Consider the following 25,539-nt stretch of genomic DNA (forward strand, 5'->3'; position numbering starts at 1 on the left):
GAATAAGTGCAAAGATGCTTTTATCTCTAAGTATTTTCCTCCCACTAAGATCATCTCTCTTAGAAACGATATTATGAGTTTTAAGCAACTTGATCATGAACATGTTGCACAAGATTGGGAGAGGATGAAATTAATGATACATAATTGCCTAACACATGGTTTGAATTTGTGGATGATTATACAAAAAATTTCCGTCGGATTGAATTTTTCTTCTAGAAATCTTTTAGATTCGGCCGCGGGAGGCACTTTTATGGAAATCACTTTAGGAGAAGCTACTAAACTCCTAGATAATATTATGGTTAATTATTCTTAATGGCACACTGAAAGATCTACTAATAAAAAAGTGCATGTGATAGAACAAAATAATGTTTTCAGTGGAAAGATGGATGACTTATGAAATTATTTGCTAATAAAAGTGTTTCTTCTGATCCAAATGATACGCCTTTGTCTACTTTGATTGAGAATAATAATGAATCTAAAGATGTGAATTTTGTTGGTAGGAACAATTTTGGTAACAACGCGTATAGAGAAAATTTAATCCTAGGCCTTATCCTAGTAATTCCTCTAATAATTATGCTAATTCCTACAACAATTCTCATGGAAATTATAATAATGCCCTCTGATTTTGAATATAATATTAAAGAATTTATTATTTCGCAAAAGAATTTTAATGCTTTGATTGAAGAAAATTTGCATAAGATTGATGAGTTAGCTAGGAACGTTGATAGAATTTCTCTTGATGTTGATTCTTTGAAACTTAGATCTATTCCACCTAAGCATGATATCAATGAGTCTCTCAAAACCATGAGAATTTCCATTGATGAGTGCAAAGAAAGAACCGCTAGGATGCGTGCTAAGAAAGATTCCTTTATAAGAGCGTGTTCTTCTAGTTTCCATGATAATAAAGATGAAGATCTAAAAGTTATTGATGTGTCCCCTATTAAATCTTTGTTTTGCAATATGAATCTTGATAATGATGGGACTGAATACGATCCACCTTTACCTAGAAGGCGTTCCAAAAATTCGGAGTTTTTAGATCTTGATGCTAAAATTGATAAAAGTGGGATTGAAGAGATCAAAACTCTAGATACTAATGAACCTACTATTCGGAGTTTTTATTGTATTTCCTTGTTGCAATCCGTGTTAAATTCTCCTCATGCTTATAGTCAAAATAAAGCTTTTACCAAACAGTTATCATGAACAACTTCAACTAAATGCATCAAATGTGACAAATAATAGATACAAACTTAGTTTAATAAATTAATGAATTAAAGCGAGAACAAACCTTCAAATGTAATTTAGAGTGAATCAATTAAGACCATGTAAAGCTATTACTAATATTAATTAATAACTTGCACATAATTGCAACCATTGACATAAAAAGGTAATATGATGAGTCATGTATTGAGAATGTGTACAACATTGCTACCATTGACATAAAAGGAGAATTTGATGAGTCATATCAGCTTGTTCATCTTACCATTATACTACACAACACTGCAAGCTAGTTTTAAAAAAATAAGAGTACAGAATGAACATTAGAATAGCCTAATCTATCTTTGACAACATGCACAAGGATACAAATTTAGTCCCCCGCAAGCTATGAAGATTTGGTTTATGTCTAACAACTTGTACAACAAGATAAACTTAGATCCAAAAGGATTGCAATCCAGATAATTGTTTGACATGTAAAGTCGATAAGATGAGTCAGTGCCAATTATCATGTTTTCGTCACTCTTAGATGATATGTACAATAAAAGGCAACTTTGATGACCACTCCAAAATTACATTTGTATGTAGTGCCACCAAACACAACACACCAAATAATCAGTTTGATAAGCATCAAATCACTTTAAAAAAAAGCTATAATGAAAAGAAACCTAACCATGGTAGCTATAAAAAGGTTGCAATATGTAGACTCCATACCATCATCCATCCTTCACACAAATAGAGCACAAGTATCAAATCCAATTAAGTAGTAGACAACACAAATCCACCATGAAGACCTTATTCATCCTAACAATCCTTGCGATGGCAACAACTATCGCCACCGCAAATATGCAGGTCGACCCCAGCGGCCAAGTACAATGGCCACAACAACAACCATTCCGCCAGCCCCAACAACCATTCTACCAGCAAACCCAACAAACATTTCCCCAACCCCAACAAACATTCCCCCATCAACCACAACAACAATTTCCGCAGCCCCAGCAACCACAACAACAATTTCCGCAGCCCCAGCAACCACAACAACCATTTCCCCAGCCCCAACAAGCCCAACTACCATTTCCCCAACAACCACAACAACCGTTCCCCCAGCCTCAACAACCCCAACAACCATTTCCCCAGTCACAGCAACCACAACAACCTTTTCCCCAGCCCCAACAACCGCAACAATCATTCCCCCAGCAACAACAACCGTTGATTCAGCCATATCTACAACAACAGATGAACCCTTGCAAGAATTACCTCTTGCAGCAATGCAACCCTGTGTCATTGGTGTCATCCCTCGCGTCAATGATCTTGCCACGAAGTGATTGCCAGGTGATGCAGCAACAATGTTGCCAACAACTAGCACAGATTCCTCGCCAGCTCCAGTGTGCAGCCATCCATAGCGTCGTGCATTCCATCATCATGCAGCAAGAACAACAACAAGGCATACAGATCCTCCGGCCACTGTTTCAGCTCGTCCAAGGTCAGGGCATCATCCAACCTCAACAACCAGCTCAATATGAGGTGATCAGGTCATTGGTATTGAGAACCCTTCCAAACATGTGCAACGTGTATGTCCGACCTGACTGCTCCACCATCAACGCACCATTTGCCAGCATAGTCGCCGGCATCAGTGGACAATGAAAAATGGAAGGGTTATGCTAATAGGTAGATGGATCATCGTTGCTTAGCTGATGCACCAGTCTTTGTAGCGATGAGGAATAAAGTGGCGTGCACCATCATGTGTGACCCCGACCAGAGCTAGTTCAAGCTTCAGAATAAAACACAAACAAAGTTCTTGTTTGCTAGCTTCGCTTTTCACTGTTCCATTCACTTTTTATTTTCATGTTCGTTCCTAACCGCAATCCTAGCCTTACACATCAATAGCTAGCTACTTCTGCTGGCAGGTTACTATTTAATCTATCGATTAATGGTTGATGTATTAATCCAGTTAATAGGTTGATTGATATATTAGTTACTGCTCCCAAGCCGACCGAGCGCTATCAGTTAGGGATTTCCTGAACATTGCACACAATAATAATTCAATGTATTTCAATGTCTAGAAGTGAAAGGGCCATTTTAGCACCAAAACAAGAGGCTGGTAAGAAACCATCCATCACTCTAAATGTTAATCTGAATATTTTTGCATCGGTGCAATTTTGAGTTTGGTGGCACCGAAGCATTCTTCAAAAGCAAATTTTAGGGGACTCCAAAGAGGTGAAAATCAAACCAAAGTTGCCACATGGTAAAAGATAAACCATGCGGTGAGCAAGAGAAAATAATTAGTCACAATAGCAAGAACCAAACACTTGATATGATTTCGTGCAGAGATGGAAACAATTTATATATGACAAACAAAGCATAAGTTGCATTAGTTTTAATTGATTGTAGAAATTTCTTTTACCTGTAGAATAACTCAGTTGTTATCTCTTTAAACATGCATTGTGATATTGACTTGTCTCAATCTATGAACACAAAGCGAATATTGCATTTGCGGTTATGGTCTCCAAACAGATGAGAAATCAGTCTGTGTAGAAGTTCCTTAGAAGGATATGTTCTGAATCAAGGAAATATTGTAGGAGTAAGAACTGGGGAAAGTAGTGGCTGCACCCACTCTCGGTGCACCCACGGTGCACTCACGCAAGAAAACATATCAAAACATTTCGAAAAAATCTGAAACTTCGTGGAGATGATCATCAACAAATGTCATGAGGGCTTGCAAAGTTTGGTGGTCAAATAACATTCGAGAAGCGCTCTACAAAAAAGACAAAATTGCAAAATCTGGTCAAACAGTGCACGTACATTTTGACTAATTTTCAGTGATTTTGTCTTTTTTGTAGAGAGCTCCTCGAATGTTATTTGACCACCAAATTTTGCAAGCCCCCATAACATTTGTTGATGATCATTTCCATGAAGTTTCAGATTTTTTCGAAATGTTTTGATATGTTTTCTTGCGTGGGTGCACCGAGAGTGGGTGTAGAAGAACCACTCTCGTAAGAACTGGAATGGGGAAAAACTGGAGCGCCTTATCCAGCCTCCTCTCTATATTCTACATCGATATCGTCTGTTACATCTTAGCCCCCAACTGTTACATGTTCACACATTTATATAACTCAACAGGATATAATAGTTTTGAGCTAAACAAATTTACTATTGTACTCGTGTCTTGCATAGTTAAAGTTGAAAATCAATCGTAAGCAGTGGATAGTTTGAAAGACAAGTGTGGGAAACAAATAGTAGGATATAAATTTCAGTAGAATGTGTGATCAGTTGTTGACCACATAGCCCAGCAAACTACTAAAACTAAGCAAAACAAGATATTCTACCTTGTACGAACTGTCACAATGATAAAACTATGATTTGTTTTTGAAAAATCTGTAGCCCGGAACTAATATAAATTCAAACAAATCTGTCACAGATCCCTGAGCCCATCCAAAAATTAATGGTAGTGGAAACTGAAAGAAGTATTAACCCGATTAGACCCAAATGATCTATGTTCCAACAATTAATGATAGTTGAAACTAAAACACGAGTGGTCTATGTTCTACTACCTATGTGTATAAATATAAGACGTTTGGCGGTTTAAATTGAACTGCCAAAATGTCCAATATTAAGGAACAGCGGGTGTACCAAGTATATTCTATGGTCCAAATTTGTTCATGTAAAGTGTATCTTTAACTGATGCCCTAAAAAATAGCGATGTAATCGGCCGAGTAAAAGATTTGTGGAGTAAATTTACTCAACTAAGTTTTGGCTGCACCTAACCGATCTCCTAAATTTAGCGGAAGTAATATTTTCTTGTCAAATTCATTTCATTTTCAGCCACCGAAATATATCGGAATACACAATTAACAAATTCTTCATGAAAAAAATGAAACCAAAAAAACTAAAACCATAATTAGACACTTTAATAGAAATTCAACTTCCATAACTGCTGCTGAAAGTTGGTAAACAGATTTTAGACTTAGTGAAATTAACACTTGTCTGCAATTTCAGATCAGATAGCACTCTTTGGGGCATGAAAACAATATGCTATAGGACCTGAACATGACAAATTAAAGCATGGCATGGAGCTACTCAAAGATCTTAACAAAAGTCCCTTATTGACCTTGAGCCAAAAGGGATCAGAAAATACATTTGCAAGCATGTGAACATGGCAAAAACATAATCAGTTCTCAGACTTAGTGAAAACTGGAGCATGCTGAAACAGATATCAAGTAAGCATGTTTACGAGCTCGATGCACTCACTACAGAGCAAGTCATGACAATCTAAGCATACACACATCAAGAATACACAAAATACAAGCTAGACATGGCACGAAAAATAACATAGCATGCACGGATCAACTACAACATCCTCGGCAAAATTGCTAACAAGTAGACAATCTGCCCAGATTCAAGAAATAGCAAAAGTAGAGCTCGATTGACTCAAGCTAGGGTGCTCCATAATTGCAAACAAAGACATAGATGGATAGAGCACTACAAGATTAACAAAACATCCTTACTGATCATCCTCAAAAGAGGCACGGATCACTAGGAATCAACATGAACATATGGAATATTGAGATAACCAGTCCAAGGACTTAGTGGAAATGCTAAGTCCCTGAAATCAGCATTAACGAATGCTCCACTTTGCAAGCTTGTGCTAGTCACCACACACATCACAAAAATACATGGGTTGCACCTCTGGATAGATGGCAAAACATATAACAAAACTCATGTAGAGATCAGGGGCATATCATGCACACAATAATCATGGCAAAAATGACAAATATCTAATTGGAGCATCAGATCTGACAATTATCTCAAATAGCACTCTTCCAACAGCATTTCGGGCATCAAGATGAACTCAAATGAAAATGATGCAATGAGATGAAATGATGTACTCTCTGAGGTGAACATTTTGATATGCTATATGCCCAAAACGGAGCTACAGATGCGGAGATATAGCATGATGAAAAACGCACAAAAACTAGGGTTAGGGACGAAAAAGTCAACCGAGAGGGAGTTTCCAGATCCAGATCGGGATCTCGCGAGTACTGTAGCGGCACAGAGTCCGAGGTTCGTCGCCGGATTTGGGCCGGCCGGAGTTGGACGGCGAGGCGGCCGGAGAGAGGGAGGCGCCGGAGTGGGGCGGCGCCGGCCGGTGAGGAGGAGGCGGCCGCGGTCATCGACGAGGTAGCGCGGCGGGGTGGCGACCGGAGCGGCGCAGTCGCCGGGGAGGTCGAGCTGCGGCGCGGTGGCGCGGGTCGCCGGAGACGGAGGAGAGGGGCGGCGCGGTGAGCGGGAGAGGAGGCGGGGCGGAGCGAGCCGCGGGGGCTGGGGTTGGGCCCGGCGGGCTTCTGCGATGTGGGGCGCGCCGGCGCCATGTGGCGGAGAGATGTAGGTCGGGCGGCGGTGGGCGGACGTGTCCGGTCCGCTCCGGACACGTCCGGCGGCGGGAGGAGGAAGAGGCTAGGTTTAGGGGTGTTTTGACTCGAAATTTCGGGGGGAGGTCTAGTTTTATAGGTAGGAGGAGCTAGGAAGCTCCAAATGGACTGCGGTTTTCGGCCACGTGATCGTGATTGAACGCTCTAGATGATGGAGAAGGTTTTGGTGGGTTTTGGGCCAAAATGGAGAGGTGTTGGGTTGCAACACACACGAGGCCTTTTCGGTCCCTCGGTTAACCGTTGGAGCATCAAACGAAGTCCAAATGGTACGAAACTTGACAGGCGGCCTACCGGTAGTAAACCAAGGCCGCTTGGTAAGTCTCGGTCCAATCCGGAAATGTTTAATCCCCACACACGAAAAAAAGGTAGAAATGACCACCGGAGGAGAACGGGGCGCCGGAATGCAAAACGGACAACGGGGAAAATGCTCGAATGCATGAGATGAACACGTATGCAAATGCAATGGACATGATGACATGATATGAGATGCATGACAACGATAACAACACACGGAGACAAAGACCCGAACCCGAGAAAATAAAATAACTTAACGCCGGAAACGGCAAGAGTTGGAGTACATATTGGAAAGATCATATCCGGGGTGTTACAGTTTTCCTCTCCTCCACTTCACCCTTGCCGTTTTATTCGCCCTCTCTCTCTATCCTCCCTCTCTTTCTCTATTTGCCTCTTTTTGTCCGTTTCTTGTTTGCTTGTGTGTTGGATTGCTTGCTTGTCATGATGGCTCAAGATAACATTAAATTGTGTGACTTTACCAATACCAACAACAATGATTTTATTAGCACTCTGATTTCTCCTCTTACTGATGCTGAATCTTGTGAAATTAATGCTGCCTTGCTGAATCTTGTCATGAAAGATCCATTTTTCGGCCTTCCTAGTGAAGATGCCGCTACCCATCTAAATAGCTTCGTTGATTTGTGTGATATGCAAAAGAAGAAAGATGTGGATAATGATATTGTTAAATTGAAGCTATTTCCTTTTTCGCTTAGAGTTCGTGCTAAAGCTTTGTTTTCGTCTTTGCCTAAAATAGTTTTGATTCGTGGAATAAGTGCAAAGATGCTTTTATCTCTAAGTATTTTCCTCCCACTAAGATCATCTCTCTTAGAAACGATATTATGAGTTTTAAGCAACTTGATCATGAACATGTTGCACAAGATTGGGAGAGGATGAAATTAATGATACATAATTGCCTAACACATGGTTTGAATTTGTGGATGATTATACAAAAAATTTCCGTCGGATTGAATTTTTCTTCTAGAAATCTTTTAGATTCGGCCGCGGGAGGCACTTTTATGGAAATCACTTTAGGAGAAGCTACTAAACTCCTAGATAATATTATGGTTAATTATTCTTAATGGCACACTGAAAGATCTACTAATAAAAAAGTGCATGTGATAGAACAAAATAATGTTTTCAGTGGAAAGATGGATGACTTATGAAATTATTTGCTAATAAAAGTGTTTCTTCTGATCCAAATGATACGCCTTTGTCTACTTTGATTGAGAATAATAATGAATCTAAAGATGTGAATTTTGTTGGTAGGAACAATTTTGGTAACAACGCGTATAGAGAAAATTTAATCCTAGGCCTTATCCTAGTAATTCCTCTAATAATTATGCTAATTCCTACAACAATTCTCATGGAAATTATAATAATGCCCTCTGATTTTGAATATAATATTAAAGAATTTATTATTTCGCAAAAGAATTTTAATGCTTTGATTGAAGAAAATTTGCATAAGATTGATGAGTTAGCTAGGAACGTTGATAGAATTTCTCTTGATGTTGATTCTTTGAAACTTAGATCTATTCCACCTAAGCATGATATCAATGAGTCTCTCAAAACCATGAGAATTTCCATTGATGAGTGCAAAGAAAGAACCGCTAGGATGCGTGCTAAGAAAGATTCCTTTATAAGAGCGTGTTCTTCTAGTTTCCATGATAATAAAGATGAAGATCTAAAAGTTATTGATGTGTCCCCTATTAAATCTTTGTTTTGCAATATGAATCTTGATAATGATGGGACTGAATACGATCCACCTTTACCTAGAAGGCGTTCCAAAAATTCGGAGTTTTTAGATCTTGATGCTAAAATTGATAAAAGTGGGATTGAAGAGATCAAAACTCTAGATACTAATGAACCTACTATTCGGAGTTTTTATTGTATTTCCTTGTTGCAATCCGTGTTAAATTCTCCTCATGCTTATAGTCAAAATAAAGCTTTTACCAAACAGTTATCATGAACAACTTCAACTAAATGCATCAAATGTGACAAATAATAGATACAAACTTAGTTTAATAAATTAATGAATTAAAGCGAGAACAAACCTTCAAATGTAATTTAGAGTGAATCAATTAAGACCATGTAAAGCTATTACTAATATTAATTAATAACTTGCACATAATTGCAACCATTGACATAAAAAGGTAATATGATGAGTCATGTATTGAGAATGTGTACAACATTGCTACCATTGACATAAAAGGAGAATTTGATGAGTCATATCAGCTTGTTCATCTTACCATTATACTACACAACACTGCAAGCTAGTTTTAAAAAAATAAGAGTACAGAATGAACATTAGAATAGCCTAATCTATCTTTGACAACATGCACAAGGATACAAATTTAGTCCCCCGCAAGCTATGAAGATTTGGTTTATGTCTAACAACTTGTACAACAAGATAAACTTAGATCCAAAAGGATTGCAATCCAGATAATTGTTTGACATGTAAAGTCGATAAGATGAGTCAGTGCCAATTATCATGTTTTCGTCACTCTTAGATGATATGTACAATAAAAGGCAACTTTGATGACCACTCCAAAATTACATTTGTATGTAGTGCCACCAAACACAACACACCAAATAATCAGTTTGATAAGCATCAAATCACTTTAAAAAAAAGCTATAATGAAAAGAAACCTAACCATGGTAGCTATAAAAAGGTTGCAATATGTAGACTCCATACCATCATCCATCCTTCACACAAATAGAGCACAAGTATCAAATCCAATTAAGTAGTAGACAACACAAATCCACCATGAAGACCTTATTCATCCTAACAATCCTTGCGATGGCAACAACTATCGCCACCGCAAATATGCAGGTCGACCCCAGCGGCCAAGTACAATGGCCACAACAACAACCATTCCGCCAGCCCCAACAACCATTCTACCAGCAAACCCAACAAACATTTCCCCAACCCCAACAAACATTCCCCCATCAACCACAACAACAATTTCCGCAGCCCCAGCAACCACAACAACAATTTCCGCAGCCCCAGCAACCACAACAACCATTTCCCCAGCCCCAACAAGCCCAACTACCATTTCCCCAACAACCACAACAACCGTTCCCCCAGCCTCAACAACCCCAACAACCATTTCCCCAGTCACAGCAACCACAACAACCTTTTCCCCAGCCCCAACAACCGCAACAATCATTCCCCCAGCAACAACAACCGTTGATTCAGCCATATCTACAACAACAGATGAACCCTTGCAAGAATTACCTCTTGCAGCAATGCAACCCTGTGTCATTGGTGTCATCCCTCGCGTCAATGATCTTGCCACGAAGTGATTGCCAGGTGATGCAGCAACAATGTTGCCAACAACTAGCACAGATTCCTCGCCAGCTCCAGTGTGCAGCCATCCATAGCGTCGTGCATTCCATCATCATGCAGCAAGAACAACAACAAGGCATACAGATCCTCCGGCCACTGTTTCAGCTCGTCCAAGGTCAGGGCATCATCCAACCTCAACAACCAGCTCAATATGAGGTGATCAGGTCATTGGTATTGAGAACCCTTCCAAACATGTGCAACGTGTATGTCCGACCTGACTGCTCCACCATCAACGCACCATTTGCCAGCATAGTCGCCGGCATCAGTGGACAATGAAAAATGGAAGGGTTATGCTAATAGGTAGATGGATCATCGTTGCTTAGCTGATGCACCAGTCTTTGTAGCGATGAGGAATAAAGTGGCGTGCACCATCATGTGTGACCCCGACCAGAGCTAGTTCAAGCTTCAGAATAAAACACAAACAAAGTTCTTGTTTGCTAGCTTCGCTTTTCACTGTTCCATTCACTTTTTATTTTCATGTTCGTTCCTAACCGCAATCCTAGCCTTACACATCAATAGCTAGCTACTTCTGCTGGCAGGTTACTATTTAATCTATCGATTAATGGTTGATGTATTAATCCAGTTAATAGGTTGATTGATATATTAGTTACTGCTCCCAAGCCGACCGAGCGCTATCAGTTAGGGATTTCCTGAACATTGCACACAATAATAATTCAATGTATTTCAATGTCTAGAAGTGAAAGGGCCATTTTAGCACCAAAACAAGAGGCTGGTAAGAAACCATCCATCACTCTAAATGTTAATCTGAATATTTTTGCATCGGTGCAATTTTGAGTTTGGTGGCACCGAAGCATTCTTCAAAAGCAAATTTTAGGGGACTCCAAAGAGGTGAAAATCAAACCAAAGTTGCCACATGGTAAAAGATAAACCATGCGGTGAGCAAGAGAAAATAATTAGTCACAATAGCAAGAACCAAACACTTGATATGATTTCGTGCAGAGATGGAAACAATTTATATATGACAAACAAAGCATAAGTTGCATTAGTTTTAATTGATTGTAGAAATTTCTTTTACCTGTAGAATAACTCAGTTGTTATCTCTTTAAACATGCATTGTGATATTGACTTGTCTCAATCTATGAACACAAAGCGAATATTGCATTTGCGGTTATGGTCTCCAAACAGATGAGAAATCAGTCTGTGTAGAAGTTCCTTAGAAGGATATGTTCTGAATCAAGGAAATATTGTAGGAGTAAGAACTGGGGAAAGTAGTGGCTGCACCCACTCTCGGTGCACCCACGGTGCACTCACGCAAGAAAACATATCAAAACATTTCGAAAAAATCTGAAACTTCGTGGAGATGATCATCAACAAATGTCATGAGGGCTTGCAAAGTTTGGTGGTCAAATAACATTCGAGAAGCGCTCTACAAAAAAGACAAAATTGCAAAATCTGGTCAAACAGTGCACGTACATTTTGACTAATTTTCAGTGATTTTGTCTTTTTTGTAGAGAGCTCCTCGAATGTTATTTGACCACCAAATTTTGCAAGCCCCCATAACATTTGTTGATGATCATTTCCATGAAGTTTCAGATTTTTTCGAAATGTTTTGATATGTTTTCTTGCGTGGGTGCACCGAGAGTGGGTGTAGAAGAACCACTCTCGTAAGAACTGGAATGGGGAAAAACTGGAGCGCCTTATCCAGCCTCCTCTCTATATTCTACATCGATATCGTCTGTTACATCTTAGCCCCCAACTGTTACATGTTCACACATTTATATAACTCAACAGGATATAATAGTTTTGAGCTAAACAAATTTACTATTGTACTCGTGTCTTGCATAGTTAAAGTTGAAAATCAATCGTAAGCAGTGGATAGTTTGAAAGACAAGTGTGGGAAACAAATAGTAGGATATAAATTTCAGTAGAATGTGTGATCAGTTGTTGACCACATAGCCCAGCAAACTACTAAAACTAAGCAAAACAAGATATTCTACCTTGTACGAACTGTCACAATGATAAAACTATGATTTGTTTTTGAAAAATCTGTAGCCCGGAACTAATATAAATTCAAACAAATCTGTCACAGATCCCTGAGCCCATCCAAAAATTAATGGTAGTGGAAACTGAAAGAAGTATTAACCCGATTAGACCCAAATGATCTATGTTCCAACAATTAATGATAGTTGAAACTAAAACACGAGTGGTCTATGTTCTACTACCTATGTGTATAAATATAAGACGTTTGGCGGTTTAAATTGAACTGCCAAAATGTCCAATATTAAGGAACAGCGGGTGTACCAAGTATATTCTATGGACCAAATTTGTTCATGTAAAGTGTATCTTTAACTGATGCCCTAAAAAAATAGCGGTGTAATCGGCCGAGTAAAAGATTTGTGGAGTAAATTTACTCAACTAAGTTTTGGCTGCACCTAACCGATCTCCTAAATTTAGCGGAAGTAATATTTTCTTGTCAAATTCATTTCATTTTCAGCCACCGAAATATATCGGAATACACAATTCACAAATTCTTCATGACAAAAATGAAACCAAAAAAAACTAAAACAACAATTAGACACTTTAATAGAAATTCAACTTCCATAACTGCTGCTGAAAGTTGGATCAATATTTTCTCTATGTCTTTGTTTTGAACTGAGTTAATTTTCTCAATTGGCTTGTCAAGCTTGGACACTTCTTTATTCTTTGCTTCTACACAATTCGATGTTGCATCATCTTTAGTCTCATTTCTAGTCTCCACTTTAGCAAGGAGTGCATGAACATCTAGCAAATTTCATGCTATCAAAAGATCAATGTACTCTTCTTATTAATACCCAAACTTGCATCCTTCTACACAAAATACAAGCAATAAGCTAAAAATTGCGACAAATCCGAGGAACAACAGTACGAACAAGCACTGACCCCATCCTTTTCGCACATGAAGTACACCCATCTAGGATGCTCCGGCGTGCTCAAAACTCGGTGCACCACTAGCCATGGGAGGTGGTCACACTTGATGAACGGCAGTGTGAGCCGACGTGCTATTGAGCTAGTGCCGAGCTCGGCCAACGGCCACCAGGGTGGCTGTGGCGGCGGTCCAACGACAAGTGAAATCCGGGCGCCTAGAGGAGGAGGCAATACTGAGATGCGGCGCACAGTCGTTGCCGGGGTTGCGCGATTCAGTACCCATCCAATCCAGGCGACCAGATGCCCCGAATCCAGCGCCGACGACGAGGCATGTAGATTTGCCGATTTAGGAGGCGGCGACGGCAAGAGAGTTTCAAATCCGGTTCGGCGCGAAAGGCGGCGGGTCGTATGGACCTTCGACTATGCCAAGTGGTGGCCGGCGGCAGTAGGAAGGAGCCAAAGTAGATGATGCACGGGGATGGTGGGAGCGGGTGAGGACGGCGAAGACTTTTTTCCTCCTGTGTTAGGTGGCCGAGTAAATATAGGCGAGCAGACAAGGAGTAAAGTATTTACTCCTATTATGAGTTTAGGAGTTCGGCTAGCTGCCCTAAGACCCCATCCGAGATGGTCAAGTACAAATAGCCAAAATTGTGTTGCAGGTATGAGCCTGGTTACTTTCGCCATTGGAGTACACTGAGCATAATTAGACAGTTTCAGCGCCTCTTACTGCCTGCTTTTGCAGCACCAAAGTTCTATGGGCTTGAGGCGAGGTAGATAAACACGCCAACAAAGGAAAGAACAGATGCCAACGGCCCATGTTTCCCGTCAATTCTCTGCAGATGAATGGTTGATCCGTTAGACACTAACCGATGATTAAATCTGGTTTGCTATTTGGATGTAATAGATAAGCTGGTCGAAGAAGAGAATCTAATGAAATTACCTTAGCCTGAAAAGTTCCAGGTGCCAAAGGTGGATACACAGAAGTGAAATGTCAGCAGCCAGCACCAAAGATATTGCATTCAAACATTAGTATCATGAAGTGATATGATAACTACCAATTCAAACTTCTGCTGTGGAGGTCTGTCAGCGAGAATATCAAATGGAAGGATGGGAGTTGAATATACCTCCTTCAGAAAAGGAAAGAAGGTATTTAAGCTCAGGGAACAGAACATTGCAAAGCAACACAAAACACAATGATATTCAGCACAACAACTGCTAGCTAGCTGTAAGTTCATGAGATTCAGGGCCCGTCTATGGATCCATGGAATGCCAATCATATCGGAGTCCTTAAGCAAAAGCCCTGTGAAGCTCATCCAATAATGGCTACCAATCACGGGTCGGTACAAGGGTTTCCCATGACATGTTCTGTTAAACATATAACAATCAGAATTCCAATTAATGTTGGTACAGTGGAACCAGTTGTCTGAACATGCCACTCGAGTTTTGCAGTAAAACAAAAATCAATCACCAAATGAAGCATGTAACCCCAACAAACCTGGAGTGCAGCCTTCATGGGAACGCGGTATTTGATAACCGCCGGAGAACCCTGAAACCTGCCCTGCGCTTTGGTCTCCAAGACAAAGTTGTGGGATGCCGTAGAACCGATGGACATAGAAACACAAGGTACATACATTGGTTCGTCAACGGAAAATGCCAGCATGGTAACAGTAACAGAAGGACTGCGCATTAGCTAGGAAGCGTGCTCACGGATCAAGCTTCTCCACCATCTTTGATGTGCTCCCGGAGACGAGCTCAAACGCCTCCTGTGGCCAAGAGTCATCGTTCAGTCTAACATCATAGGCTGTCCTGGACAAATAAGAATTTACAGTGAATCGGAGCTGATGCCGATGAAGACAGGCTTGTCGGTAAAGATCTATGGAGACAAAAAAAAGTAGATTTACATAGACTTCAAAATGGCTGTTGAAATTGATTAAAAAGCATGGGCATTGCACCAGGCATTAAAAATATCATATGGAGTAGAACAAACAATCTAATAGTCGATTTATGTACCAAGAATTACGTTTTAGTGATCATGTCACTGGCAGGAAATGGCAATTAATTCATGATATGGTAACAATCGATATGATTCTGGGCCGCGTAATCAAGCAGATAGGCACGCATTCAGTCTGCAGAACCCACCCACAATGGTATGGAGACAGCAAAAATATCATATGGAGTATAACTAAAAATCTAATAGTCGATTTATCTAGTGAGATTTCAATTCACTCAAGTTTCTAACTAACAATATCATATGCAGCCGAACTGCGAAATTTGAAGGCTAAGACGCGAGAGAGGGGGCGAGAGAGGGATCTGGGACTCACGCAGAGCCCTGGTTGTAGAGGTCGAGGGTGACGGCAAGGCGCTCGATGCCGGGACCAGGGCGGGACAACTTCACCCTCTTGTGCGCCACCACGAACGGCGTGTCCCCTACGGCGACAGGGGCGAGCACCGCCAGGAGGGATAGGGCGACGGCGGCTGCGCCATCATTCGCTCCGCCCGGAAACAGAGGATGAGAGAAACTGGTTGTTGGTACTGGATTACTTGCAAACATTTCCATGAACAGCCCTTGGGCATGCAAGAATTACAAACTTACTTCCACAAAAGACATTGCAAATCTGGTTTTGTGCATAATATCAACTAGTACAGTACTATTAGGTGTAAAGTAAACAAGATGAGTCATTACGATTATCAGTTACCTGTTTCTGCAATGGCCAGATGATATATATGCACATTAGAAAGTGACTTTGCCGATCCACGTAGGGCTATGCTTGTATGTAGTGCTTCACGTGATAGCAATACCAGATGATCTGTTTTAGGAGCATCCAAACACTCTGAAGAAAAGCGAGCCCGTAGACGAAACCATCCTTGATAAATAGGCCTTCATCGTCCTTCACACATACATCAAAGTCGAACAAAGGCTAGCCACGCGCGTGGTCCACCATGACGGCATTGCCCATCCTCGTCTTCCTCCTTGCACTGGCGACCAATGTTGTTGCACAGTTGGAGACTGCCTGCCACCTTGGCATTGCCCAACAACCATTTTCGCAGCCAGTTCCACAGCAACCACAACTAGTCCTGAAGCGGCCACAAGAATCTTTTCCAAAACAGCCCCAAGAAACCTTCCATCCATCACTTCATCAAAAGTTGACCCCGTGCAAAGTGTTCATCCAACAGTTGCACATCGCGGTGGCAACACCACCATTCCTTGAATCACGGGTGTTGACGAAAAGCGGCTGCGAAGTGAGGCAGCAGCAATGCTGCCAACAACTCACCCGGATCCCTATGCCATCCCGATGCCAAGCCATATGTGGCCTAGTGCACACCATCATCATCGAGAAGCAACAAGAGCAACGGCAACAACGGCCACAACTAGGACACGGTTCCCCCCAGCGTCAGCAGGAACGACTAGTCCAGTTTGAGGCGACGATGAGCACCGCGCTTCAAACCCTGCCTACAATGTGCGACGTGCGCGTGATGCCATGTTGCATCGTGGCCACCAGCACCGCCATCCCGCCAGCCGGCGACATCGGCGAGTGATAAGAAGAGAAAGGTTGTGGTACAATATATATGTAGCACCGACCAAGCCGATGGGTCAATCCTCTAGAGCTGGTACGAATGAACGCATTGAAATGCACCTGTCATGTATGACCCCTTCCACAAAATGAGCTCATTAATTATATGTCCACGATAAACACGCAATGCATCACTCGACGGCTCAGATGGACGGCCAAACTTCATAGAAGGTTTAACCATGGGTATCTCAATCTCACCCCTGTTTTAACCCAGGGACCTGGGTAAGCAAATAGGATGAACTAGAAGGACTCGAATCAATAGTTCCACGGGCATCAGGGGAGTGAGGAAGCAGAATAAAAAGCTCATCCTTTTGGTTATCTGCAGAGAGTCTTCCGTCCCCTCCAACAAACCTTCTCCTCACCCTCCAATGGCGGCCGCGACCTCCTCCTTCGCCACGCTCGTGAGCTCCCTCCCCTCCTCCTCCTCCCCCCTTCTGCTCGGACCCGCCTGGTCTCCCTCCTCCTCCTCCGCCTGAATCTTGTGCTGTGTATGCTGTTCTTTCTTGCAGGCCATCGCCCGCCCGGCGGCGGCGGGGCCGGCGGCGCAGAGGGCGCTCCTCGCCTCGAAGGCCCCCTCGTCGGCGCTCTCCCTCCGCGGTGTCCGCGTCGCGTCCCCGGCCCTCTCCGTCTCCCATCAGAGTCGCGCGCGCTTCGTCGCCTCCGCCAGCGCCGAACCCTATGTAAAGATTCAGCATTTATTTATCTATTTATCTATCTGGCACAAGGGCCGCAATCTATGTGGAGCTTGCATATCTATTACCAAATTGCAATCTAGTAGACGTGTATCCTTTGCCTTCCGATGCGAACATCCACACAATTTGGTATATTCATGAGAAAAATTAGTTCACTCGCCGAGTTTTCGTGTGAAGAAATGCAAGTTGAGATTTACCGTCAGTTACTTCCTTCTGTAATAAACATTAGGCTCTGTGCATGACTGGCATGCCATGTGTTTATGTTAGTCCATTAGGTTCAGTTAGTGTTAGTCGTCAGTGGTCTGAGGAATCAAATGTGCAGCTGTTTCTATCTAGGTACTGTGGCCGCTACCTGTGTAAAGCCTGCGTATCTGGCGCACCGCTCCTGGTTCAGCCAGGAAGCCCATTGCAGTCTAGTAGACATGTAGTGTGTGCCTTCGGATGTGACTTCCATGCCATTCCTTATGTTATTTGGTATCTGTAATTTTCATGCGAAAAATCAGGTCACTAACTGAATTTTTTTGTGTGCGTGGACAAATTTGCAAGTTGAGGTTTTATCATCACTTACTTATGATAACCGCCGGGTTATGCCACTGTTAGATGCAGAGTACCATCAGCATGTGTTAGTGTTTAGTTTATTATGTCCAGTTACTGTTAGTCGCCGGCCGTCTAAGGGAATAAATGTGCCACTGTATGGTTTACACAATATGCCGTTTTTGTGGTTGCATTGGTGGGTGTCTTTTACCTTATTATATGTCATACATTTCATGGTGTTTGAAGCTGTTCTTTCATCATGCATTGCAGGCACCTGAGCTTCAGTCCAAAGTTACAAACAAGGTGTACTTTGACATAAGCATTGGCAACCCTGTCGGGAAGAACGTTGGGAGGATTGTCATCGGGCTGTATGGGGATGATGTTCCCCAAACCGTTGAGAACTTCCGTGCTCTCTGCACTGGTACGAGGGACTGTTGGAGCCCTGTTCTGTTATCCCATCTGTAAAGGATTGCTCTGATGAGGTATATGACCAATTTCTCCTTTTTGTACCAGGGGAGAAAGGGTTCGGATACAAGGGATCAAGTTTCCACCGTGTCATTAAGGACTTCATGATTCAGGGGGGAGACTTTGACAAGGGCAACGTATGCGTTTCCTACCTTCATCTATTCTTGTTTGTTGCACGTGCATGCTCATGCCGTATTGCGATTGCATTAAGAAAAACTAAAGAGTGTACTACCTGTTTTGCACGTAATCGTTTCACATGAATGTACCTGTTTCTGTTTGTTGATAGTTATGCTAGTTCTTCCTCTCCTTTTCTTCTGAATTGTATAGTTTAGCTATTTGAGTACTCTGCTGTTTAAGCATTATTTTACGGACCAGAGGGACTGGGGGAGAAGGATAGGGAGTTTAAATCCTTTACTACTAGCTTTGCTCGTGTACCGGCATTCAATTTGTTATCGTGCTGCATTTTGATCCTGGATCTTATCCATGTTTGATTGTCATTAATAACTTGCACAAGTGCATCCTACTCTGTTTTGTTGTCAGTGGCCTTGTGGTAAGAATTCAAGGTGATTGCCATCGCGCCATCCTTTCCCATATTGAGGCATACATGATTATGTGTTTCATCTGCATTTTGATCTACTTATGCATGGCTGGCTGAAGTACTTTGAGACATCAGATTGCCTAAAATGAAACATACAGCTTCCAACAATGGCATTGAATAACTAGAAACTGATATTTTTCAGGGTACTGGAGGGAAAAGCATATATGGCCGCACCTTTAAGGATGAGAACTTCCAATGTATGTGTTGCAATGAACCTTTGTCACCCAATCTTTGCTTCAGATTATATGCTAACTGATTATATATTATTTAATGTTCTTAGTGGTTCATACTGGACCTGGAGTGCTCAGCATGGCGAATGCTGGACCGAACACCAACGGCAGCCAATTCTTCATCTGCACAGTCAAGGTAATTAATTGTTTACTTCCTGCTATCAGTCAGTCCATTTGAATAATAGTACCCTTTTTCCATTGCTAAGTTTGAAGTTCATATAAATCCCCGATTGAGGTTTCTCCTACCTTGCTTGCAGACACCGTGGCTGGACGGGAGACACGTTGTCTTTGGCCAGGTTCTTGAAGGCATGGACATCGTAAGGACGATAGAGTCATCAGAGACCGACAGAGGTGACCGTCCGAAGAAGAAGGTGGTCATTAGTGAGTGCGGGGAGCTTCCAGTGGTCTGAGTTTTATTTAGATGGCTATCACCTTCCATCTGCGCATCTTGATTTTGCTGTGGACTTGTTACTTGTCTTTCTCCAAGTAGTTAGAGACCGCACTGAGTTGAACTCGAGATTTCTACTCTGAGGCATACGGCATTCATCAACTGTTCGACTGGAATAAGAATGTGATTGCTTTCCTGAACCTGTTTTGTAGCATTGCTCATGGTAGATAATGCCTTGTGAATTTTTTGGCGGATCCATGAAATGCCTGGATATCTCTATCTATTCGTTTTTATCTGCTAAATTTCCCTGAAGAGCTGCAAACAAATTATGCCATGTAAAGGCTCGGTATCATTCCTGGCAATTCCAGTTCCGACACTTGTCATGAGCAAAATTTAGCAAACACAACCTGCTGATTATCTGAATGATTCGCGCAACAATACAAACTTAGTTTGGCAGACCAACAGAATATTGATCAAAGCTTCACATGTGTACTGTAAAGCCTTTGGCATGTAAAGGGAATTTGATGAATCATGTCATGCTCCACTTCTGCAAGTCACACTGTACTATAAAGTCTTGTGTATCGTTACAGGCCACACAAGACTACAAACTTAGTTCAATGCAAGGCATGCTAGTCTGGTTTATGCGTACAAACTAGTTTCAGAGACTCCGATGCAATCTAGATTGATGTTTGACATGTAAAGTGAATAACATGAGTTATGCCAATCTTCTATATCTAAATAGCTAGCCCCCATTAACTATTTCTCTCAACATGCAAGCATGCCACATCATACGCACAACATGCATGAGAAGAGCCTCACCTCCACTATCATATGTCTCTCAACATGCAAGCATGTCACTTCATCATGAAACATGCATCATAACATGCAAAAATACATGAGAATTTTATTATATCATGCTATTTATATTTAATAAACATTTTACAACAAATATTCATGTTTCAAACGACGAATCAAATAGAAATATGTTGCAAAGTATTCCCGCAACAACGTGCGGGATATCATCTAGTTTATAAAGCTTTGGTGACAGTGGAGTGATATGTGCAACAACAAAGAACTTTGATGAGAAATCCAAGAATACACTTATAAGTAGTGTCCCCAAACACAACATACGAAATGATGAGTTGAGAAGCATCCCCGCACTTTCCAAGAAAAGTAATTGCAAAGATGAAAACAAACAATGCCATGGTAGCTATAAATAGGCATACACCATCAAGATCCTCCATCATCCACCATTCACATTAGAGAACAAACATCAAAGCCAAGCAAACAATATCCAACATAAATCAACTATGAAGATCTTCCTTGCGCTTGCCTTTCTTGCTGCTATGGCTACCAACGCCATAGTCACCACTGATATGAAACTACCCCAGTTGCAACCACAAAAATCATTTTCACAACAACAACCCTTTCCACAACCACAACTACTCTTTCGAGAGGAGCAATCAGCTCCACAACAATAGCCATTTCCACCACAACAGTTACCATTTGGGCAACAACAATTTCCACAACCACCACCCTATCCCCCACCGCAACAACCACTCTATCCCCAACCACAACAACAACCATTCCCACAGCAACATGAACAGCCAGCTCAGGAACAACCATTTGTACAACAATTGAACCCCATGTAGGGATGTATTCCTACAATAGTGTAATCCTGTGACAACTTTATCATTTCTCCAGTCACAGGTGGTGCAACAAAGCAGATGTCAGGTGTTAAGGAAGCAATGTTGTCAGCAACTGTCACGTATTCCCAAGCGATCACAGTGACATGCCATCCACAATGTTGTGCACGCCATTATTTTGCAACAACGACAACAATTGGGAGAAGGTACTTTGGTCCAACCTCAACAACAACTACTAGGTCGAGGTTCCATCCAACCTCAACAACATCAGTTGAATCAGGGTTGGATCGACACAATAAGGACATGGGTGCTTCAGACCCTACCGACAATGTGCGACATCCACGTCACACTGTACTGCTCTATCACCTCATCAGCATAGCAACGTCACTATATATACTAGCATGAGTGGCTAATGAGAAGACAAGAGATCTCATACTCGATAGATGGACTACCGTTGTTAGTCGATGGTCCTATCCATGCAGCGCCGAAAAATGAATAAAAGAAAAAGATATATATTCTTTGATGCATATAGATTATCTATTGGTGTTCCGTTCATGAACATGTTGAGTTGTTTGTCCAAAAAACAATATATGCATTAATTAGCTTTGTATGTAGCACATTTGTAAAAATTGAACTGAGCCGAATCTCTATTAAGGTAATTATTTAAGGAGTAAGGATTAACAAGAAACCAACTCTTTAATGGCGAGCATTATGGGTTTTGACCTTCAATTGGTCCATGTAAGATTTCTTTTGAATGTTGGCGGGAGAGATGCCAATCCATTGATTAGAAAGGGATATTACCGGTAACACCCCCAAAGGAGGAATGCACCACATAAGGCAAGTGTCAAACAAATAAGAAATGAAAAAGGTCTGCTTGAGTAATCAAGGAAAGCCAGGAGAAAACCTAAACAACACCTAGCTAGACTAGACCTAAAGCTGCACAAAACATACAACATGCCAGAAAGCTAACACCCCAAAACATACATGGCTGATCACTCAAGCGCCTCCTCTGCTACCAGAGAGCACACCAAAACCGTTGTATCAATATGGGATCCCACAGTTACCATATCGATGAAGCTTGATGATATCGAAGAGGAACACTATGTCCGATAGAGCAGACATATGCCACTTCAATCCCGTGAGGTTGGCGAACATAGCTCGCCTGACTGACCTTGCATGTGGAGGTCACGCAAGCTGCCGCGGACCACCTCCATGAGTCTTGAGTCCATCCTGCCGAGTCTAACTCCAAGACAATGCCCGAAGAGGAAACACGTGCCAAGCAAAGCCAGAAGCGTTGTCATCGTCCCATCCAGGAGATCAGATCTAGGTTTTCCCTCGCAGTATGCTGGGAGATGGGGGAGGACATCAACATCGATGCCTCCAACAAGGGAACGATGCCCGTAGGCACCACCATCGATGACTATGACTATAACCAGAGTATGGCTTTTGCTGGTAGCCTAACCCTCCCAAACCCAAAACCCCGAGAACCTATCCAGCCTAGAACCTCCATGACACGTGGTAGGACATGAGGCCTCAGACTTGTGACACATGAAGGACCCCTTCGTCGTAGGCCCGCAAAAATCCAGACCGGGTCTTGGAGTTGGCAGACCTCATGCCTTAGGCAGATCCGGAGCACCGCAGGAACCTCCCTGTGCAGATCATCTCTATGCTCACACTAGAGACGGCGAGAACCGACCGCCTGCCCTTTGGGCAGCCGATCGAAACCACAAGGCCATCGGAGTCCTCACGCCGCCACCCATCAGATCCGCGTTGGGAGCACCGACCACGCGCCTCTACACGATGATACGATCCCCACAACCATAGCTCATGACACCACTTATTATAAACTACGTAGTAGTTCATTGCAGAAAACTAGACGGGACACACGATGTTTTCTTAACAAGGTTCAACATCGTGGTTAATCCCCATGGCATGATTACGGGCGCACCTCCCCATGTACCATCACATATACAAGTTGACGATAAGCCCAGACAGCACTCCAACCACCTTTGCCATGCACCCCTGCCAAGTGTGCGAACCGTCCCTCTCGTGATCTCTGTCATAGCGTAACTTATGCCTAGTATATTTTGGCTATGTGGGGTATCTTATATAATAGTACTCGGTTACACGTGTCTGACTGAAACACCTAATGCTCCACATACTCCAAGTCTAATAGTAGCCCAATACACATATTCGACACAATTTTAAAAGATGCCCAATTGTTGGCCAGCAAGCTTCCCTCGGTCTCAGTATCATGGTGGACACCATGGCCACTGCTGAATGTTGTGCCCAGCAAGTCAAGGATACAATAGTGTTCAAGGCATGGCCTATGCACCTGCCTATTATTACAACAAACCCAAAGAAGAAAACAACACTTAATTAGCAGAGGACATGATTAATCTAACATTCCTTAACATGTTTTTTTGCTTTGTTCATGATAGATAATGCCTTGTGAATTTTCTTGCGGATTGATGAAATGTTTGGATATATCTATTCATACTAATATCTGCTAAATTGTACTATAATTTCCCTCAAGAAATGCAAAAAAAAAATGTGGACGCACATGCTTTGCAAATGCTCTGTATCATTCCTAGTCCCAACACTTGTCATGAACAATCTTGAACAAATTCAGCAAACAATACTTGATTATCTTAACGATATGCACAACACTACAGACTTAGTTTGACAAACTGGCGGAATCTTGAAGAAACCTTCATATGTACCTACGTGTAAATCCTTATACTAATCCTGTACAACATTACAATCCTTGACATGTAAAGGAATTCGATGAAATGATGTCATCGTCTACTTTTGCAAGTTACTATACTAGTCTTATGTATCTTTACAGGCCACACAAGATTACAAACTTAGTTTGGTGCAAGACAAGCTAATCTAGTTTATGTGTAACAACTTGTAGAATATAACAAACCCAGTTTTAGAAAATGTTGCAGTCCGGATCGACGTTTGACATGTAAAGTAAATAAGACGAGTTATGTCAATTATCAAGATTTGTTGATAGAGGAATGATACATGCAACAACAAAGAACTTCGATGATCAGTGCAAGTATATGCTTCTAAGCAGTTGCACCTAACGCAACATACCAAATGTTAGAGTCCGAGAAGCATCCATGCACTTTTAAGAAAAGGAAATGCAAAGATGAAAAAAGGTGATGCCATGTCAGTTATAAATAGGCCTAAACAACCAAGACACTCCTCCAGCACCCACCATTCACTCAACTGGAGAACAAACATTATCTAACACAAATCAACCATGAAGAAATTCCTCGTCCTTGCCCTCATTGTTGTCGCGGCGACCACCACGGCCGCCGAACCCTTTACGGCATTCCGTACTGCTTGGGAGCCGCACCATCCATCATCTCCAGAGCAGCAACCAACTCCACAGCCACAAGAACAACCAGTTCCACATCAAAAGTTGAACCCATGCAGGGATGCCCTCCTACAACAGTGTAGCCCAGTTGCTGATATGTCGTTCCTCCGGTCACAGGTGGTGCAACATAGCAGCTGCTTGGTAATGTGGGAGCAGTGTTGTCAGCAACTAAAAGCGATCCCCAAGCAGTCAAGATGTGAGGCCATCCACAACGTCGTGCACGCCATCATTTTGCAACAGCAACAACAATTGGTACAAGGTATTTCCACCCAACCTCAGCAGCAACAACAACAAGGTCAACAACAACAAGGTCAGGGTTCTAGCCAGCCACAACAACAAACACAAGTGGATCAGGGTTGGATTGCGGTGATAGGGACATGGGTGATTCAGACCATTCCGGCAATGTGCGACGTGCATGTTCCACCATACTGCTACACCACCATATCACCATCCATTGACGTCACTACCGGCATGGGCGGCTACTGAGAGGTCTAGTATCCGAAAAACGGACCAGCATTGTTTAGTCAGTGGTCCGATCCATGTAGCGGTGAAAAATAAAGTGCCATGCATTATCATGTGTGGACTAGACTGGCACTAGTTCAAACTTGGGAAATAAAAGGCAAACTAAGTTATTTTCTGCATATAGTGTTATTGGTCGGTGTTTCTATTCGGGCACACGTGGAGATGTTCATTCCTAACCACAATATTATGCATTAACTAGCTTTGTATGTAGCAAAATAACCAAATGGTTGTAGAAGTCAGACTGAGCTAGATCCCTATTAAGGTGAGGAGTAAGGAACTAAGGACTAACCACAAACTAACTCTTTAATGGCGAGCCTTCTGAAATTTGACCTTCTTGAGATGATTCACAACTAGTTCT

General features: G+C 42.0%; 5 protein-coding genes and 1 pseudogene across 6 annotated transcripts; 5 read left to right on the forward strand and 1 right to left on the reverse strand.

Moving 5' to 3' along the window:
* Positions 1-1,921: 1,921 nt before the first annotated feature.
* LOC147988239 (gamma-gliadin B-like) lies at positions 1,922-3,020 on the forward strand. The gene has a single exon (XM_087543619.1). It carries the CDS (start codon positions 1,999-2,001, stop codon positions 2,854-2,856), a length of 858 nt encoding a protein of 285 aa, XP_087399745.1. The 5' UTR covers positions 1,922-1,998; the 3' UTR covers positions 2,857-3,020.
* Positions 3,021-9,622: 6,602 nt separating this feature from the next.
* LOC147988240 (gamma-gliadin B-like) lies at positions 9,623-10,721 on the forward strand. The gene has a single exon (XM_087543622.1). It carries the CDS (start codon positions 9,700-9,702, stop codon positions 10,555-10,557), a length of 858 nt encoding a protein of 285 aa, XP_087399748.1. The 5' UTR covers positions 9,623-9,699; the 3' UTR covers positions 10,558-10,721.
* A 2,921-nt stretch (positions 10,722-13,642) lies between these two features.
* LOC125528642 (uncharacterized) lies at positions 13,643-15,796 on the reverse strand (annotated as a pseudogene). The gene is made up of 6 exons (XR_015616113.1): positions 15,468-15,796; positions 14,854-14,952; positions 14,642-14,750; positions 14,202-14,273; positions 14,087-14,092; positions 13,643-13,979 (listed from the first exon to the last, which is right to left on the reverse strand). The product of XR_015616113.1 is annotated as an uncharacterized LOC125528642 (transcript).
* Positions 15,797-16,086: 290 nt separating this feature from the next.
* LOC147988241 (avenin-like a5) lies at positions 16,087-16,683 on the forward strand. The gene has a single exon (XM_087534326.1). It carries the CDS (start codon positions 16,087-16,089, stop codon positions 16,681-16,683), a length of 597 nt encoding a protein of 198 aa, XP_087390452.1.
* A 284-nt stretch (positions 16,684-16,967) lies between these two features.
* On the forward strand, positions 16,968-19,819 carry LOC125528640 (photosynthetic NDH subunit of lumenal location 5, chloroplastic). The gene is made up of 7 exons (XM_048693082.2): positions 16,968-17,119; positions 17,228-17,398; positions 18,215-18,365; positions 18,458-18,546; positions 19,150-19,204; positions 19,288-19,373; positions 19,495-19,819. The coding sequence occupies exons 1-7, from the start codon at positions 17,087-17,089 to the stop codon at positions 19,645-19,647; spliced, it is 738 nt and encodes a 245-aa protein (XP_048549039.1). The 5' UTR covers positions 16,968-17,086; the 3' UTR covers positions 19,648-19,819.
* Positions 19,820-24,464: 4,645 nt separating this feature from the next.
* Positions 24,465-25,300, forward strand: LOC125528639 (avenin-E-like). Its single transcript, XM_048693080.2, has one exon. It carries the CDS (start codon positions 24,543-24,545, stop codon positions 25,143-25,145), a length of 603 nt encoding a protein of 200 aa, XP_048549037.2. The 5' UTR covers positions 24,465-24,542; the 3' UTR covers positions 25,146-25,300.
* The last annotated feature ends 239 nt before the right edge of the window (positions 25,301-25,539 follow it).

This window comes from Triticum urartu, chromosome 1A (assembly GCF_056163025.1).
Source record: "Triticum urartu cultivar PI428250 chromosome 1A, HENAU_Tu73, whole genome shotgun sequence".
NCBI lineage: Eukaryota > Viridiplantae > Streptophyta > Magnoliopsida > Poales > Poaceae > Triticum > Triticum urartu.

Bases quoted from the DNA above. Each gene is read 5' to 3' on its own strand.
- LOC147988239 (XM_087543619.1), top strand. From the start codon at position 1,999: ATGAAGACCTTATTCATCCTAACAATCCTTGCGATGGCAACAACTATC.
- LOC125528640 (XM_048693082.2), top strand. From the start codon at position 17,087: ATGGCGGCCGCGACCTCCTCCTTCGCCACGCTC. The intron at 18,366-18,457 runs GTACGAGGGACT...TTTTTGTACCAG, and splicing joins CTTCCGTGCTCTCTGCACTG to GGGAGAAAGGGTTCGGATAC. The intron at 19,374-19,494 runs GTAATTAATTGT...CCTTGCTTGCAG, and splicing joins TCTTCATCTGCACAGTCAAG to ACACCGTGGCTGGACGGGAG.
- LOC147988241 (XM_087534326.1), top strand. From the start codon at position 16,087: ATGACGGCATTGCCCATCCTCGTCTTCCTCCTTGCACTGGCGACCAAT.
- LOC125528639 (XM_048693080.2), top strand. From the start codon at position 24,543: ATGAAGAAATTCCTCGTCCTTGCCCTCATTGTTGTCGCGGCGACCACC.
- LOC147988240 (XM_087543622.1), top strand. From the start codon at position 9,700: ATGAAGACCTTATTCATCCTAACAATCCTTGCGATGGCAACAACTATC.